General features: G+C 40.9%; 1 protein-coding gene across 3 annotated transcripts in view; it reads left to right on the forward strand.

Annotated features, from left to right (window-relative positions):
- The first annotated feature begins 10,271 nt into the window (after positions 1-10,271).
- ARSB (arylsulfatase B) overlaps positions 10,272-15,537 on the forward strand; it is a 212,380-nt gene continuing 207,114 nt past the window's right edge. For 2 of the 3 annotated variants that reach the window (XM_032277517.1, XM_032277526.1), the window contains exon 1: positions 10,298-11,107. In XM_032277517.1, the coding sequence (XP_032133408.1) occupies positions 10,793-11,107 (315 nt within the window). In that variant the 5' untranslated portion in view covers positions 10,298-10,792. Of the gene's footprint in view, positions 11,108-15,537 lie in introns of all 3 variants that reach the window. The other variant, XM_032277510.1, reaches the window with a different exon arrangement.

The following is a 15,537-nucleotide window of genomic DNA, read 5'->3' on the forward strand; positions in this document are numbered from 1 at the left end:
GAAGCTGAAAAGATGGATAGAAATAGAAGCCATAAAGCCAAGAGGACAATGAGAGCTCCTGATAAGCAGGGAGACACAAAGAAACAGAATGAAAGACCAGTTCCCAAAGCTCTTGGCTCCTGATGGCCGGTTCTTGGGTGAGGACCTTGACTTAGAAGGGCCCAATTCAAAGCACAGCTTCTGAAAAGTGGAACATATGCGGAGAGAGGCCTCAAAGGAATGGGTCCAGGGCTAGTGTCAGCCATGAACAACAAACAGCCAGCATACTTGAAAACACTCTGGTGATGTGCAGAAGTCTGTGTCTACAGCTCAGAAAATCAGTCTCAAGAATGTTATGATGAATGATAGGCACTTTCTTCCCTTGAGTGAGGAAATCTTTTTGGAACTGCAAAAACAGTTCCTAGTCAACACATTATCAAAACATTTATGGGTGGTGTTATGTTGCTAATGTTGATATCCTAACTAATCTGTGTGTTTCTTCTTTTCTACTTATAAGGAAGAATGACAGAAAAAAACATTTTACAGTATACCAAGTGGGACATTATATAGCAGACAGATGAGATTCTGGAATTTTACTGAGAGGGTTTTGTGCATATTTTAATTGAACAAAAGGAAAGGTTGATATTAGGAAACACAGCAGTTGTGAAAAGAAGAAAGTTTTGGCTACACAAATAGCATTCTTTAGCTAAAGTCCCAGGAAAGCAGAACATGAAAAATCAAATTAATTATATATCCTTCTTCTGATGAATCTGCATGTAAAAATATAAATACCACCCTATTTTTTTTATGCTGCTGTCATTAATGAATTAGAATAGTAGTAGTATATTTAGTTTGTTTTCTGTTGCTATAACATTATGCCTGGGTCTGGGTAATTTATAAAGGAAAGAGGTTTATTTTAGCTCGTGGTTCTGGAGGCTGTGAAGTTCAAGACCTGGTGGTTGCATAGGGTGAGGGCCTCGTGCTGCATCATAGCATGGCAGAAAAGCAGAATTGGTGAGAGGGCATGCTTGCAAAAAAGAAAAGGGGGCTGAAATCCTGCAATAGTTAACCCATTCTTGAGAGAAAGACATTAATGAGAAAGGCCATGACTGAGATACCTCCCACTAGGCCCCACCACACAACACTGCCACATTAAGGAATGAAGCCTCCAAAAAATGAATGTTTGGGGAAAAATTCATAACATGTATGGAAAGCTGCATTATGAATGATAAAAGGGTAACACATTATTTAGTTGTATTTTCTCCAGGAAAAGGTTTTAGAAATATTAGCATGCCATGAAGCACAGAGTTGGTGGGGTGATACAAAAGCTACTGGGCTAAAAATCACAAGACCTGTTTTTTCCAGGTCTGCCACCAACAAGCACAGTCTACATAACATCTACTTAAGCCTTTCCTGTATTTTAAGTTCCATAAGTAATTGCTTTCCTTAGTATTCATTCGTTTACACATGTTTGTTGAATACACACTATAGGCCAGGCACTGAAAGAGCAGTGGTGAACAAGACAGACATGGCCCTGCCTTCATGAAGTTTATAGACGACAGAGATCAAGCCTTTAACTAAAGAAACAGTGAGATGTTTAATTGCAAATCAGAATGTAATGAAGGCCAAGGTGAGAAGGAGGGGATGGCTAACAGTGTCAGAAGATAAAAAGATGTCTAGTAAGACTAAAGGCTGAAAAGTGTCCCTCAGGTGAAGCAGAGTGGTCATGAGTGCTACTGGCATGAACAATTTCAGGATACCAGTGAAGGCAAAAACCAAACTGCATTGAAAAATGAATAAGAAATAAGGGTTAGAAACAGGGAACAAGTGATCTTACTATCCAGGAGCAGTTTCCTGATAAGGTAGGTTATAATGGGCATCAGTTAGAAAGCATTTAGCTGCAAGTTAAAAAAAAATACCATTAACAGTAATTTAAGCATGATTTATTTTATGAATTCACATAACAAGAAGTCTGGTGGTAGGCTCCATAACATCATTAAGTATCTCAGTTCTTTTTTATCTACCCTACCAAATCTTCCCGCCCCCCAATTTTAATCTCATATATACATGTATATGATTAAACTGGCTTTAAATGAGCACATTTTTATTGCCCATGCTTTAGCAAACATTGTATTCAAAAGTAAGTTAATTTGGAGAACTCTCAGTTACACCAAAAGGCCTCCAACACTCAGATTCAGCTACATGCATTCATTTTGGGAGTTCTTAACTGCTGGAATCATTCAGACTCACTACCTTCTTTGCCTAACTTTTAGAAATTAACAGTAATATTGGAGATTATTCCATATCATCCTTTTGTCATACGATGTAACTATTTTTATTTTTTTAATGTAAGTGCTCACATTGGTTTTAAATACTTATGCGTGGTTGGAAGGAGTTGGCTTGGAGCTGATGCTTAAGAAATGGGTATACAATGGGGGCTGGGCACAGTGGCTCACACCTGTAATCCCAGCACTTTGGGAGGCTGAGGCAGGTGGATCGCTTGAGCCAGGAGTTTTGAGAACAGCCTAGGTAACATAGTGAAACCCCCGTCTCTATTAAACAAAAAATTTAAAAAGAAATGGGTATACAATATAAAATGTCCCATACAGAAAAAGACAGATGCAATTCAGTAGTATATTTTGATTATTGTGCCAACTCTAAAACTCAGGCTGTTTAAAAGGTAAGGAAAGGAAAGAAGCAATAGGATAAAAGGTCACACCAACATCCTGTTTCTTTATCTGACTGGTGGTTACATGGTGGTTACTGTGATGATTCCTTGACCTATGTACACTTTCATGCAATTGTCTTATGCACAAAAAGTGCTATGCCAGAATATTTTTATAAGAATGGCACTATTTTCCACTATCTTCTCTCTCTAGTTAGTTTTAAGGAAGTAGGAGGTGATAAGCAATGGGTGGGATGAAGGGGTCAAGGGAGTTTCAGTTTGAATTGGCCATATGGCTCTTATTCAGACTATCAATTTCATAAATTTGGAGAATTTCAGAACTAAAATAAATCTTTCTTTTTCTTTTCTTTCTCTGACCCTTTTCCTCCCAATGTATACACGTACACTAACTCGGAGAACAAATCAACAATAAATTGAAGATACTTCTTACAAAGAATTTGTTTGTTTGTTTGTTTGTTTGTTTTGAGGCAGAGTCTCACTCTGTTGCCCAGGCTGGAGTGCAGTGGCGCAATCTTGGCTCATGCAACCTCTGTTATCTAGGTTCGAGCAATTCTCCTGCCTCAGCCTCCCGAGTAGCTGGGTTTACAGGTGCATGCTGCCACGCCAGGCTTACTTTTGTATTTTCAGTAGGGATGGGTTTCACTATGTTGGCTAGGCTGCCCTCAAACTCCTGAACTCAGGTGATCCATCCACCTTGCTTCCCAAAATGCTAGGATTACAGGTGTGAGCCACCATACCCAGCCAGAGAATTACCTTTCTATATGCTTAGAATCTTGATGGTTCTTAATGCATTGACAGTAGTTAGCACTAATGCATAACTTATATTCATTAGCTAAAAGAAGGATAAAAGGACCTCAAAAACATCTTTAAAAGTTTGGTTTATCACTTTAAAGGCCTTTAAGAAGACTCGCCTCCTCACTTAGATATGGTTGTAACAAATCCATTCCTACCTTGTTTCTAAAACTAAATAGATCATAAAAATAATTTAATAGCTGGCATTTCAACAAAGTTTAGTCTTCTTTCTGATGCTCAAGTCTATCTCCTTCTGGACAGTTCAGGGTGGTAATGAAGCAATAAGTAACAACAACCACAGTTTGCCACATGTAGCTCGTGAACTTCAGGTTTTCTCTCTGAAGAAAGACCTATTACCATGCTTATCTCTCCAGCTAGGAAGCTCTGGTTATTCTACTGCAATAGTTAATCATTTAGAGATAAAGTATTTTAAATTGCTTAGTCTTTGTATGTAATATTTGTCATATTCAAAGGCATTGCAACAAAAACAGGAGAAGCACCAAGATGCAGGAATCATGACCTCTGTAGCTGACAACCAGTCAGCAGAAGCCAAGAACGTTGCAAACCGCAGCTATCAAGAGGCAGGGCGTTAGCATTCATGTGATTCTCTTAGTGGATGGCCTGCAGGCTTTATTGGGGAAGACTTATTCTTGGCTCTCTGTTCTCAATTATAATGAACTTTACTTTTCGTCAACTAGGTTGCTACCATTATTATTATTTGAAATAGATGATATATGTACAGAGTTTAACATTTAGAAGGTATAAAAGTGTATATGGTGAAAAGTTAGTCTCTTTCCCATCCCTGTCCCCAGTTGACCAGTCTATCCAGAGACAACCAATGTTACAATTTCTTCCATAGATTCTTGAAATACTCTATAAATATGCATGCACCTCTCTCTCTCTCTCTCCCCCTATATATATATATATATATATGCATATATATATGTATATGTTTAAGCAAATGAGAGCATACCAACCATACTGCCATTTGCCTAACTTTTAGAAATTAAACAATATGTTGGAGACTATCTATATCAGCCTTTTTAATGATTAGTATTCCATAATTAATTTAACCAGACCCTGTTTTTGACCTTTTTCTATTACAAACAAGGCTAAAATGAATATCTTATATATTATATTTCTCACATTGAGTATCTCTATAGGATAAATTCCTAGACTGGGATTGCTGAATTAAAGTGGATGTGCATTTTGATAGATATGCAAAGTTGTTCTCCTTAGAGGTTATACCAAATTTCACTTCTCTGACAAATGTATAAGAGGGCTTGTTTCTTTATGCTCTCACCAAAGCATTGAATTATCACTAGTATCCGTGGCATATTATTAGTATTTCTATTTAAGTTTCTCTTTTTGAGTAAGATTCAGCATCTATTCATATATTTAATGGCCACTTGTATTTCCTTTTCTGTAAACAATTATGTTCCTATACTTTGCCCATTTAAGAATTGGTTTGTTGGTCTTTTTCTTATTGACTTTAGGAGTTATAAGAGATTTTCACTATGGATTAAATAGGTTTTGTGAGGGTTAGAATGCAAGCCAGGTTGTTATGTACATTATTTCTATGTAAAAAATATGTTCCTAGTTCAAAGCACCCCACTTGCCAAACAATGAACTTTTATCCCACTTGTGAATTGGGAGCTGCGTTTATTTCTGTCCCAACTTTTGCACCTTCTAACGGATTGAAATTATTTTTACTGATATATCTATGTACTGGGAAAACCCTAAAGAAACTAATGATTAACTCAAACAATAGAAGAGTTCAGTAATTGGTAGGATACAAATTGGTAGACATAGTAGCCTTCACATCCACAAATAATAGCCAGTTAAAAGTTATAATGGTAGAGAAAGTCCCATTTAATAGCAAAATAGAAGATAAAATATTTAGAAATAAGTTTAAGAAAAGTACAAAACTGATACGAGGAAAACACTTCTAAAAGGTGCAAAAATTGACCTTAAATGGACAGGCACTCCTTATTCTTAGATATGACAACTGAGTATTATAAAGATTTTGGGGCCAGGTGTGGTGGCTGATGTCTGTAATCCCAGTACTTTGGGAGGCCAGGGCAGGAAGATCACTTATGCTCAGGACTTCGAGACCAGCCTGGGCAATATAGTGAGACCCTATCTCTACAGAAAAATTTTAAAAAGTAGCTGGGTGTTGTGGCTCACGCCTGCAGTCCCCAGCTCCTCAGAAGGCTGAGGTGGAAGGATCACTTGAGGCCAGGAGGTCAAGGCTACAATGAGCCATGATTGTATCACTGTACTCCAGCCTGAGCAACAGAGGGAGACACTGTCAAAAAAAAAAAAAAAAAAAAAAAAAGAAAAGAAAGAAAAAAACGAAGGAAGGGAGGAAAGGAGGAAGGGGGAAGGAAGGAAGGAAGGATGGAAGCAAGGAAGGAAGGAAGGAAGGGAGGGAGGGAGCAAGGAAAGGAAGGAAAAGAAAAAAACATGCAGGAATAGCTAGGAAAACACTAAAAGTGAAAAGCTATGAGGAGTCATTAGCCCTACCATACATGAAAACACATTGTAAAGCCTCTTAAAACTGAGACAGTCTGGCGTGATGAGTAAACAGTCAGGCAAGTAGAATCCAACTAACTGAAAACTTAGAAATAGACTCAAGCATATGTGGAAATTAAGCATACGATGAATGTGGCATCTCATATCATTGAGGCAAAAATGGAATTCCCTATGAATGGTGCTGAGACAACTGGCCAACCATTTGGAAAAAGAAAAGTAGACCCATATTCCACATTGCACACAAAAATAAATGCCCATGGATCAGGGATCTAAATGTAAAAATGCAACTATATAATCACTAGAAGAAAACATGGGTCAATTTTACTTTAACTTTGGTATAAGGATAGTTTCACTATGACTCAAAATCCAGATGTAATCATAGAATATATTGATAAAATTGTCTAACATTTAAAATAACTTTTGCATGTTAAAAACATCAATTTGACAACTGACAAACTGGAAGAAAATATTTGTGATAAATATCACAATTAAGGGGATAACCTGTGTAATATATAAATAATTTTTTAATTGAGTGGGAAAAGACCAAAAAGAAAAAAAATTGAAAACAACACAGACAGTTCACAAAAGCGTTGTTAAAAGAGCACTTCATCACATGAAAAAATGTTCAATTTTATTCTTAAGAGCAAAGCAAAGCCAAAATACTATACTGATGTATCATTTCTCATATAAGATTAGAAACAATTTAAAAGTATGGTACTTTTTAAAAAAGATTTAGTTTTTAAGAGCAGTTTTTGATTCACAGCAAAATTGAGAAGAAGGTACAGAGATTTCTCATATATCCCTTGTCCCCACACATGCTTACATTCCCCATTATCAACATCCCACAGCAGAGTGGTACATCTGTTACAACCGATGAACCTACATTGACATAATCATGTAAAGTTCCATTTACTTTTGGGTTTATTCTTGGTGTGGTACATTCTATGGGTTTGGATGAATGTATAATGACATGTATCCACCATTGTAGTATCATAAAGAGCAGCATCACTGGCCTAAAACAGGGATTCCAAACCCCCAGGCCACAGATGGTACTGTCCATTAGGATCTGGGCCACAGAGGACGTGAGCTGTAAGTGAGCGGAGCTTCGACTGTACTTACAGCTCCTCCCCATCACTTACATTACCGCCTGAACTCTGCCTCCTGTCAGGTCAGCAGTGGCATTAGATTCTCACAGGAGAGCAAACCCTATTGTCAATTGAGCATGCGAGGGATCTATCTAGGTTTCACGCTCCTTATGAGAATCTGATGCTTGACAATCTGTCACTGTCTCCCATCACCCTCAGATGGGATCATCTAGTTGCAGGAAAACAAACTCAGGGCTCCCAGTTTTTCTGCATTATGGTGAGTTATATAATTATTTCATTATATCTTATTTCATTATGTATTATATATATATTATGTAATAATAATATAAATAAAGTGTACAATAAATATAATGTGCTTCAATCATCGTGAAAGCATCCTCACACCCCGCCACCTGGTCTGTGGAAAAACTATCTTCCACAAAACCAGTCCCTGGTGCCAAAAAGGTTGAAGTCTGCTGCCCTAAAAAATCCTCTGTGCTACGTCTACTTAACCCCACTTCGCAAACCCAGCAACCACCGACCTTTTTCACTATCTCCATAGTTTTGCCTTTTAAAATATCATACAGCAGTAATCATATAGTATATAGCTTTTTCAGATTGGCTTCTTTCACTTCATAATATGCATGTAAAGTTCCACCATGTCTTTTCATGGCTTGACAGCTCGTGTCTTTTCACTGCTGAATACTGTTCTATTGCCTGGGTGTACCACCGTTTATCCTTTCACTACTGAAGGACATCTTGATTGCTTCATAGTTTTCAAAACATTGAATAAAACTGCTGTAAACATGTGTGCAGGTTCTTGGGTGGATATAAGTTTTCACCTCCTTCTGATAGATACCAAAGAATGTGACTGCTGGATTGCAGGATAAGAATATGTCTAGTTTTGTAAGAAACTGCCAAACTGGCTTCAATATACTACTCAGTTGCTAGTGATGAAAACTGGTACAATCCATACACATATAGAAATGAGGGGAAACAGAAATAGAGGCATTCATTATAAACTCATGGTTTTATAGATATGTTTAGATATAGTATGTGGGTATATGTATAAACACTTGTATATGTGTGTATGTATACACATATATTTAGTTACTATCTTTGTCTTGAGAGAGATTCTAGAAGTGATGACAGCCCAGTAGCAATGAGCACATCTAAAACACAGATTGCTTTCTAAATGTCATCCCTAGAAACAAGCAGCATCCCTTGGAGAAATATATGATTCCAGGGTTGGGGAAGGAAAAATGCAAGTTGAGGCTAGAAAATCTCATTGTATCAAAATATATGGACATGCTCAAAGATTCAAGAGGACATGCCAAAAAGATATAAGCCAGACTATAGGATCTCCCACTGGCCAAAACAGAGAAAATTTAAGCATTGAAATAACTATAGTAAAGGATTATAGCATATTGATTAAAACAAGAATCCACAAGTTCATAGTGAAATAAATAAATGAGAAGGGAAAGTTCTTCCTTACAATAGAAAGGCAACTAATAAAAATACAGGAAATGAAGGAATTAGCAAATCAGCATTTGGTAGCCATCCTAATTATAACTAACTGAAGCAAGAAGCAAGATCCTAAACCGGTAAGCAAAATAATGTGTGTGAGACATAACAGGATATTTACATATTCTCAAATTACCTTTCCATAAAATATTTAATTACAAGAAGAAAATATTAACGTTGCAGTGAATGTTTACCCTAACAAAGTTATCCCATAAGAAAGCAATTCAACATCATGTGCCTCTTAATAGGAAGCACTGAGAAACATATCACATCACTTTTTGTGGTATTCCTGCACACATCCATAACTTCTACCTAATCGTGAAGAAACATCAAACTCCAATTGAGAGATTTTATAAAATAACTAGCTTGTACTGCACATTATGTGTTCAATACTTAGATGAAAAACAGAATTAACTCTTCCATACGCACATTTCAGGAGCACTATGAACATATGGTTTTATTTAAAAACATAGGACCTAATAGTGCAAGTTTAGCTAGTTTCAGGAGACACTGGTTAAAGGAGGAATTGTTCCTGCAGATTAACACCCATCAATTATTTCTTCTTGATCTTTATCAAGGAGAGTAGGGAGGAACAGTTATGGGGGAGAAAGACACACAAAACCACAGTGGAAATTCTCAGCCCTTCAAGGTCTTCCACAGGGTCTTTAAATGCAAAGTTCAAGCCTTGACATAATGAGTCAAACAGTTATTCTAAATTATTCTTTGAATTTAACTAATGCTAAAATTTTAACTTTTTTCTGCTAAATTTCATTGATTCCACTAGAGATTAAAGTGGGTATAACATCAACTAATCTACTTCATGCAAAGGAAAAAAGTGTAAGTATGTAAGAGGCAAACATTTCATGTGTTAAAGGATAATTCTGGGGGAAAAAAAGGTAAAATCATGACCCTCATACAAATATAAAAGTGAATACATGATTTTATTTAACTCATTAATAAGGAAATTGGTAAGGTGTTAAAACTAATTCAATAGACAATCCAAAGAACAGATTAGGAATACTAAAATAAACGTGCAAGTGGAGGTGAAACTGTTTTCCTTGGTAGTAGTGGTGGAGGGGAAGGATTGTTACTGCGCTGGATAGAGTTCATTTGCGTATACATAAATGAGAATTACTTTCCATTGTTATTTATCTATAACTTATAAAGTTGTAAATAACTTCCACGGAATCAGACTCAACCTGGAAGCATATGTTTTCTACGTAATGCAAAAATAGCCCCCAACACCTGTTAAAAGCTATAATCTATCTCCAGACAGAGTAGACACGAAGTCTGGAAGGCAAACGGAATCTACTGGTTATATGGCTAACTTCCCAATTCAATAAGCGCGTGAGTAAAGGAATTTTCCCTTCCACTCACAGATATTTTAGGCTAATTGGATCCTGTGTGCTTCTTAGGGTCACTGCTTGGTGGAGGAGCCAGCTCTGAGTGAGCCCATATATCGACAAGCAAATGAGCTATTCAATGACCACACATCACTCCAACAAACGCAGGGCAACTTGAAAGTAAACTGCACCTTCCAAAGGGCACCGTACAGTCAGACTGTGTGTTTGGCCTGTTTGCTAGTGGGGAGGAAGTGGCTTCATGGGTGTACACTATGCATAAATGAATGTGAAAGGCTATTTAGGCCTCTGCCTTTTCACCATCCTCCCACCTGCCACAGGCTGGGCTTTTGCTGGTTAGACATCATGGTTCAGGGTCCGAGTCAGGGGCTTAACGATTTATAAGCTTTTTTCTTATGAAAAATTGGCACTAATTATAATGTCTAGCTGCCAGAGTTGTTGCAGGCTTTACAGGAGACGCTGGATGTGAAGATGTTTTGTAAACTGTGAAGCGTTATTAAAGAACACATCTTTTGTTTGAGGAAACCACAGTGCAAAGTTCATCGCCAGGGAAGATAACGGGCCTCAGTGCCCTCCAAGCGTCAGCTGAGTTTCCAAGGAGCCGGGCAGCGGGCGCCCGCGGGTTTGTCTCTGGCTCCTCCCCCGCCACAGCGGCCGGGGTCCGGGTCGGAGGCAGCAGGGGCCGAGCGCCCGGCCTCGCCAGCCCACGGCCCGCTGGGGGTGCCGTCCCGCGCCGGGGCGGAGCAGGCCCCGGCCGCCCAGTTCCTGATTTTATCAGCGGTACCCGGGGCTCGTGGCGCCATAGGCGCAGAGACCGCGGGCGGCAAAGGATGGGTCCGCGCGGCGCGGCGAGCCTGCCCCGAGGCCCCGGCCCTCGGCGGCCGCTCCTCCCCGTCGTCCTCCAGCTGCTGGTGCTGCTGCTGCTGTTGGCGCCGCCGGGCTCGGGCGCAGGGGCCAGCCGGCCGCCCCACCTGGTCTTCGTGCTGGCCGACGACCTGGGCTGGAACGACGTGGGCTTCCACGGCTCCCGCATCCGCACGCCGCACCTGGACGCGCTGGCGGCCGGCGGGGTGCTCCTGGACAACTACTACACGCAGCCGCTGTGCACGCCGTCGCGGAGCCAGCTGCTCACCGGCCGCTACCAGGTACTCGGCGCCCCGCGGGCCGCGCCGGCTCCGCCCCGCCTTTCGCCGCCGCCCTCCCGCTCCCGACCGCTCCGTGTCCCGCCTGGCTCTTGAGGCCGCTTGGCGCTGGCAGGCTGGGCGGAGTCCCCGGACCCGGATCTAGGCCCTGCAACTACTCGCCCCTGGCCTTGCGCCTCCAGGCCAGCAGCCCGCCGCCCGCAGCCCACCGCGGCTTCTGCGCATGCCCGGCTCCGGCGCCCGGCGCACCGCGCCCCGCGCCCCTGCTGCCGGGTTAGGCGAGTGGATTTGTCTTTCGTTTTCTCAAGCTCTGGCCGAAGGGGTTTATGGGATTGCCGGTGCTGGGCGTCGCGGCCCGCAGGCAGAGCGGTCCTGAGGTGGGAGGCTCGGGAGGGCGCAGGCTGGGAGCAAAGACGAGGTGAGAGGTAAAATGAAGGGGTGCCCGCTGTGGGTTCGACCTTGACCCCCCGGAACCCAGCGGTCATGGGTTAGGAGTGTCCCACCAAAGATTATTTTTTCCAGGTTCTCAACATGCCTGGAATGAAACCTGATGCTAGGCTGATTTTTCTTAGGCTGCCGACATTCCTTTCAGATGTAGCCTTGTATTGAACTCTTCTGAGCATATTCATTATTAAAAGCTTCCCTTGGCCGGGCGTGGTGGCTCACGCCTGTAATCCCAGCACTTTGGGAGGCCGAGGTGGGTGGATCACGAGGTCAAGAGATCGAGACCATCCTGGTCAACATGGTGAAACCCCGTGTCTACTAAAACTACAAAAAATCAGCTGGGCATGGTGGCGTGTGCCTGTAATCCCAGCTACTCAGGAGGCTGAGGCAGGAGAATTGCCTGAACCCAGGAGGCGGAGGTTGCGGTGAGCCGCGATCGCGCCATTGCACTCCAGCCTGGGCAACAAGAGCGAAACTCCCCCTCAAAAAAAAAAAAAAAAAAAAAAAAAAAGCTTCCCTTTAGGAACGCCTCCACAGAGAAAATATAAATGTAGAGCGTGCATTGGATGTTAGATGACTAAGAACAGCAAGAATATTTACATAGCACTTGGTTATTTTAAAAGCGAATTATTGAAACGGCAGGTGGTTGTCCTTAACCCCCTTTTACGGACGAGGCAGGAAGAATGTATGTTTGTTGGCATGTTAAGAATCACACAGCTAGAAAGTGGTCAAGGCGGTGTCGTGCTTTTCCTGCATCCACTGTGGTCTCAGGCTTATGAAATTGGCCTTTTTTCATCTCTGTCTGAATACGGATTGCCATATTTCTTTCTTCTCGATAGGGTTTCGCTCTGTGGCCTAGGCTGTAGGGCGGTGACGCGGTCTCAGCTCACCATAACCTCCACCTCCCGGGTTCAAACGATTCTCCTGCCTCAGCCTCCCTACTATCTGGGACTACAGGCGCTCGCCACCATGCCAGGCTAATTTTTTGTATTTTTAGTAGAAACGGGGTTTCTCTCTGTTGGTCAGGCTGGTCTCGAACTCCTGATCTCATGATCTGCCCGCCTCGGCCTCCCAATGTGCTGGGATTACAGACGTGAGCCACCGCGCCTGGCCACAATTGTCATATTTCTAAGACTCTGAAGTTATTATGACCATATTAAATACAAGAAATGGGTACTGTTGGATACCACCCGCATACCTCCACAGAGTATATATGCTGTTTACTCAACAAAAAATTTTTGAGCTTTCTGTGCTACTGATGGGATGTATATTTGAACTTTGTCCTCGCAAGTATGTGTTGGCATAGCCTTTCAGATCAACCCTAGCCACAGGTGGTCCTGAGATCAAGAGAAGGGAGGACTTACTTGTGATAAAGATTTGCACAGTGGTCTGAAGGCTTTTATAAAGAGGAGAGATTGGGTGTTGCTAAGGGTGAGAAATAGCTGTAGCTGAGGTTAGAAATGGGAGTAAAGGATGCTTCCCTTCACCATCCACCTTAGTACTTTTGGTGCTTCTGACCTTGGCTGCTACCTGTAATCAGGAATCCCCTACATTGTGCAGATCTCACCCTGGACACTTTGTGGGAGTAAAGGGATGTTCCAGTAAAGAAGGGAAAGGAGGAGTTTGCCCCAAGGGGTTTTGCATTTGCTCAGAAGTAAGATAACTGAACTCAAATTGCAAAAGAATGGAAGGGCCATTCATTTCTCCAACTTCCTCCCTTCCAACAGACTTGGAAAGGAAAGCAAATACCAACTTCAAAAATACATTCCTGGTCCGGGAACAGTGGCTCATGCCTGTAATCCCAGTACTTGGGGAGGCTGAGGCAGGTGGATCATCTGAGGTGAGGAGTTCGAGACCAGCCTAACCAACATGGTGAAACCCTGTCTCTACTAAAAATACAAAAATTAGCCTGGCGTGGTGGCATGCGCCTAGAGTCCCAGCTACTTGGGAGGCTGAGGCACGAGAATCGCTTGAACTCAGGAGGCAGGGGCTACAGTAAGCTGAGATTGCATCATTGCACTCCAAACTGAGAGACAGAGCAAGAATCCATCTAAAAAACAAAACCCATTCCTACAAGCAGCTGCTTTTGTCCCCTAACGTCCTCCCGCACCAGTCACCAACATTCAGTGTTGGAGAACAAACCTGAGTATTTAGAGTACCCCGTGGTTATGAAGTAAAGGAATTATCAAAGCTAGGCACTCTGAAAGGTTTAAAGACCTCTCAATGTAGCTGACTCTAAAGCAGCCTTGCTTCCCCAAACATTTTTTTTCCCCACTTTTCTCACCCACTTTATTCTATTAGAGTTCATTAGACCCAGGTAGATATTACCTAAGGTTAGCAAGTGACTACTTTTAAAGAAGTAGGTATTTCTGAGAGGGCTTAGGAGTCAGATACTATATGGTGGTGTTGTTCTGAGCACTTACACGTATTAACTCATTTGATTCTCATGTCAGCTGTTTATTATCTCTGTTTTATGACAAGGAAACTGATACTGGAAGAGGTTAAGAAACTTGCCCAAGGTCACAAGGCTAGTAAATGTTGGACCAGGAATTGACCCAGGCCACATGGCTCTAGGTTGATGCTTATAGCCACTACACATATTGCCTACTCAAAAATATTAAAAAATATCATCACAAGGGCTGCCTCATACATGCTAAATAATCCCTGTATTACTTTCGGACATTTGGGTCATTCCTAAATATCTCAGTGTAAAGAATCAATCCATCATATTTCTGAGTTAGGAATTACCTATATTCAGTATAAAATAAAAATAGATTTTATTTCTGAGTCATTTGTTATACATAACTTTAGACAATAAAATGAAGGAATTTTTCAACTGTTTCAAAATGAAGTACTTGAAGGAACTTGTTAAGAGTCGTATCTGTGAACTTAGCAATCATGCTTTAAGTTATTATTTGCAGACCTCTTTCCCATAATTATTTAACTTTAGAAAATAAAAGCACAAGGTGATAAACAAGCCTAGACTGACTGGACTTAATGCTCTCATGAAATCCTCAGTTTCAATTTTTTTGGTTTACAAAATTATGTATTGAGTAAAGAGAACTGGCTAGGACCTGAGATGTAGGTTTCAGTCGTGGCTGTGTCAGACTCTGACCTCACTGGGCATCATTTCCACATCTGTGAAACAGGAGTTGGGCTGAACTCTAGGCTTTGTCTAGCTCTAAATTAATTTGACTCTAAGGTTCTTGTATCCATTAGGGCAAGTTTCTAACTTGACAAATGCACATTATTATACCTATCATACTAACCCCATCTACTGGTAGAAAGATTAACCTTACCCAACACAGTGTATCTTACAAATTGCATGTACTACTTGTTCTGCTGCTAGGAACTTATTTAATCAGGAACCTGAATTCAACCTTTTATATTGAGACATTTAATTGTGCAGAGCCCTCACAAACTGAACTATTTAAAATGTACATGCTTTGGTGAAAAATGTGTTAGGGACTGGGTATGGGTTGGAGGTGATGGAGGAGACTAATTAGCAGATGAGGTAAGTAGTTACTGGTAAATTCAGGAACTGGAAATTCAGGTCTCTACACTCAAGCTAGGGGCCTTCCCACAGCCCTATGACTCATTCATTTATTTGTGAAATCTTTAAAAAAAATCTGTATTTGTTTTTAAAATAGAAAATACATTCACATGGCTTAAAAACTCAAAAGTTACAAAAGGGCTTATAGTGAAAATTTTATAGTGAAATTGAATTTCATTTCACTCAATTGACCATAGACACACACACACACACACACACACACACACACATATACACGCACAGTTCCTTAGACATCCATTTCCTATCTTTGTAGACAAGGCTCTGAATTTTATATATATATATAATTTCATAGGTGCTTTATTACAAACAAATACATATGTAGATAGTCTCATTTTTTTTATATGAGTGGTAACATACTCATCACACTGATCTGTACCTCCTATTTTGTTTGTTTTTAACTTAACATTTGAAATCA

This window comes from Sapajus apella, unplaced genomic scaffold (genome assembly GCF_009761245.1).
Source record: "Sapajus apella isolate SASKATOON/1434 unplaced genomic scaffold, GSC_monkey_1.0 scaffold1, whole genome shotgun sequence".
Taxonomy (NCBI): domain Eukaryota; kingdom Metazoa; phylum Chordata; class Mammalia; order Primates; family Cebidae; genus Sapajus; species Sapajus apella.